General features: G+C 32.6%; 1 protein-coding gene across 2 annotated transcripts; it reads right to left on the bottom strand.

The window, feature by feature from the left end:
• Positions 1-767: 767 nt before the first annotated feature.
• On the bottom strand, positions 768-3,423 carry LOC138348499 (uncharacterized). Of its 2 annotated transcripts, none has more exons than XM_069297892.1 (2): positions 2,987-3,423; positions 768-2,258 (listed from the first exon to the last, which is right to left on the bottom strand). In XM_069297892.1, exons 1-2 carry the CDS (start codon positions 3,080-3,082, stop codon positions 1,161-1,163), a joined length of 1,194 nt encoding a protein of 397 aa, XP_069153993.1. In that variant the 5' UTR covers positions 3,083-3,423; the 3' UTR covers positions 768-1,160. The 2 variants fall into 2 exon arrangements, with proteins under 2 accessions (XP_069153993.1, XP_069153994.1); XM_069297893.1 differs by having other exon boundaries at positions 768-2,560; positions 2,987-3,299.
• Between the last annotated feature and the right edge of the window lie 476 nt (positions 3,424-3,899).

Raw genomic sequence — 3,899 nt, 5'->3', positions numbered from 1 at the left:
GAATCAACATAAATTTAATTTTTTTTAAAAAAAGTCACATATAAAAAAACTAATTTATGCTAAATTTTACATCTAAAATTAATATTATAAAAATAACTAAATATACAAGAGAATTTAATTAAAACATACAATTTATATAATATTTAATTAAAAGTTTGTACAATGAAATAATATTATAATCTTCAAAAAAAAAAAATTAATGTGATGAATAATGTTACAGCATTTGATGTAAAACTATTTACACACCAAATTGACGTGAATCGAAGCCCAAAACACCAAATTTAGCGATGGTCTCAAGTCTCAACAAAGTAAATAGTGTCATGTCTAAAATCCCAGTCTGGTGCAATAGGCATCCAATTCTAAAAAATCATATTGAAAGCGCCTTAATAGAATATGATATATATTACAATAATGCCTCATTATTATTAGTAATATAGACAGGTTATGCATAATCAATTAAGTTGTCATGTCTCAAAAATTGATGGTACCTATGCTAACACAAATCATGTGGAAAAGAAGTCATAAATTAGCCTTCATATTGATATTAAAGTGTGGAAATAACCAAAAATACAATCTCAGAACTTGATGTGGTCATGTGTTAAAGAGATGCACAATTGTATCAATGCAAATACACTATCTGAATGCAGATAGTGTATCCAAAATGGAAGGATCTGCTGATACATGAATTCAGATGAAATTGCACATAATCTCCTTGTACTTTTACAATCAAATATCAAAATATAACTAACAAGCAAGGAAAAAAAGACTTATCAAAGTTGAGTGTAGATTGTGAGTCCCAATAATTGTGATGAATACTACAAGGTGATAGAGGAAATGCAACACAAGAATATAAATTAGTCCCTATTCAAAAAATTCTCATCATGAGGAATGTAGAATGTTATCCAACTAGAGAAAATACAGAGTTATGCACAAAGTTTAAACTAATAACAGAGAACTCGCCATGCCTGATCAAGAAAATCTTCTCTAACAAATATATACAAACACAACCCATCAATTCCAAAATCATCTTGAGTATTCATCCAAATAGTTTCTGGAGATGTTAAGGTTAACGATCCTCTATTTGCTTCGCAAGGAGCAACGCAAAACTGCACCCTTGACATTTACAAAAAGAAAACACAACTTAAACACTCACTCCAAGATCAGCCACTTTCTCTCATGCAATTACCGGGCAAGAGAAACTTATATTGATCTGCCTTTTCCAAAAGATAAGCTGGAAGGTGAACGGCAGAGTACGAGTGGGGAATAGGACCCATTTTCCCTATGATTTCCCTGAATGTGTACTCCTCCGGTAGCATATCAAATAAGTCAGCTCCTTCACAAATTACCTTTTGCACTCTCTTTGGATTAAGAAAATGAGAAAATCTTACCCTGTCAAAATGACTGTACGCTTTCATCTTGAATATGAACTCGCTTATGTGGTGGAAACAAAAGCTACAATGCCATCCTGCATCTGCTAAGATCACGTCTGACTGTCGATAATGTGCATACCTTGTCTTACCAGATTGGTACCGATGAACAGAAGCTCTCCAGCTATTGCTGTCCACAAGGAACTCAAAAGAGTAGAGATAGTTCTTCAATCGGAGATGAAGAACTGGAGGAGTGTCATCACACCACCTCAACAGATTGATGGTATGTCTACTAGGTATCTCATCAACATCCGACATTATCAGCAAATCATCATCCTGAATACCAGCTTGTTTGAGGAGATAATCCAATGCAAGTCTCTGATACGCTTCCTCAACAAAAGGGTTCTCTCCTTTCCTAAATCTCCCAGGGATTTGCCCGTAGGTCAATCTTGATTCAACAAACTCAAACTGATCTCTGTGATTAGCAAAGTACGAGGGCTTTGGCAATCCGGTGAATGTTGAATTGGATTCAAGTAAAACAAACTCCGTTACATAAGGGAACAACTCTTTCCACCGTATGGTCAGCATTTCCACCTCATTACTGAATAACACTGCATCAAAGACGCGCCTAGGATACTCCCGAATTCCCCATCCATGAAGTTTACAGAGGTTCTCCATCGACACATTCTCATGATAATAGTGTGGCATCTCATGGAAAGGCTTTGGGGGCTTTTCCCATAATGGTCGTAGAAAATAAGTGATTTTCTGTCCATGTAAATATATACCAAACACACATGTTGGAACAAACAAAAAAAGGAAGATATATGTTTTCAAGTCCAAGCCACGCAGTGCACACTTTAGTCTCGACATGCTCAATGCTCGACCTGCTCCCTGCAGTCGACAAAACCTCAGTTTGAGAAACGCAAAACTGGGATAACACTAACCAAGGATACAAAAAAAGAAAAAGACACACACATAGCTCTAATTCATAAGCAAAAAACCTTATTGAATAGCAAAAACAAACTTGTTGAAAGCAGAAGCAAGATAAGTCCCACAGCTGATCATACCCAAATTGAAATAGTTGACTTAACCATGGTAAAGTAATTTCGGACCCGACTCACGAGTATATTGTTCAAACTCTTCGAAATGTCTTAGCACTCGTGTCAGATGCTTCAAAACTTCACTACGCCCACCTGAATATATATTTTTGAAGAATCCGAACAACAAAATTCTTTAAGTACCTACCCAAATTGTGTTGTGCTGATTGTTACCACCCCAAAAGATGAATAATGCCAGATATATTAAATTAAACTTCAAGCAAAAGTAGAAAAATACTTGGTGGAAGGACACTTTCATTTAAAACACAAGAAAAGGTCTATGTGAAAAGCAACAATCTAGAATCAAAATTCACAAGCATACATGAACCAATACACAACCTTGAATCAAATATTAACCTAAAACTTTGAAATTTTCAATAACAAAATATTTCCCCCTTTTGAAAATTGACCTAAAACTATAAAATTTTCCCCCTTTTGAAAAAATTAACCTAAAACTTTTGAAATTTTTCATATCTACAAACACACACACAAAAAAAACATGAGAGAGAAAAAAAAAATTACCTCATTACAAATATCATCCTTCTTCTTTGAACAATACCCAGATCCCCCTTCTTCAAAAATATAAACTTTCTCCAAAAATCTAGTGACACCCCACATCTTTCTCCTCCTTTAACTATATTTCTATGGTTCTATTGATCGCTTGTAATACAGATCAATAGGTAACCCACAAATTCAGACACAGAAAAAAATGGACAGATCTATAGATAAACCACAAAAAAAAATTGTGACCCAGAAAAAATTGGTTGATGCAGAATAATAGTCACAAAAAAATGAAATTAGAGAGGAATTTGTGTGAAGAAAGAAAATAGGAGACAAAAATATAGGCCAGAAAGGATGAAATATATTTAATTAGGAGAGGGCAGTTGTAAAGAAGATTACAAGGAAGCCGTTTTCTATTGTCTGAGTACCCCACTACTACCGGCTAATACAAAATCATTAATTAATTTTATGCCTTTTCCTAATCATTTGTTTTCCTTTTTTGAAAAATATAATGTTAGGACAATAATACCCTTTTCATTTTTTATTTTTTGAGAACTATCCAAGAAATTTGGTCTAAATCATTAATTATTGACAGTCTAAAAATACCTCTTTATTTGCCTGAATGAATTTAAAACATATTCGATCTTACAATATATTAAATTCTCGTCAAGCTTTTTAATCAAAAGTTTCATGCTATGTCATGTATCAAATTGAAATGTATTTAAATTTAGTTATTTAAATAAATATATTTATTTTTAAGGTTATAAATAATTTGTCAAGTTAAAAAAAATTTAGTACTTTTTTTCTATTACCTTAGATATACTGATATTAACCCCTTTTACACTAGATATCGATATATAGTAAAAAATATTTACTTAGATTTTTATGTTTTATTTTTTGTTTTAGTCTATTTTTTTAAATAATAATTATTGTC

The sequence above is a fragment of the Solanum lycopersicum genome, chromosome 5 (genome assembly GCF_036512215.1).
Source record: "Solanum lycopersicum chromosome 5, SLM_r2.1".
NCBI classification, from domain to species: Eukaryota; Viridiplantae; Streptophyta; class Magnoliopsida; order Solanales; family Solanaceae; genus Solanum; species Solanum lycopersicum.
Note: the sequence above shows the minus strand (reverse complement) of the source record. Positions and strands in the feature narration are given on the sequence as shown.

Coding starts and splice junctions, on each gene's coding strand:
- LOC138348499 (XM_069297892.1), bottom strand. CDS start 3,082: ATGTGGGGTGTCACTAGATTTTTGGAGAAAGTTTATATTTTTGAAGAA. Junction 2,259..2,986: donor AGGATGATATTTGTAATGAG/GTAATTTTTTTT, acceptor TGTCGACTGCAG/GGAGCAGGTCGAGCATTGAG.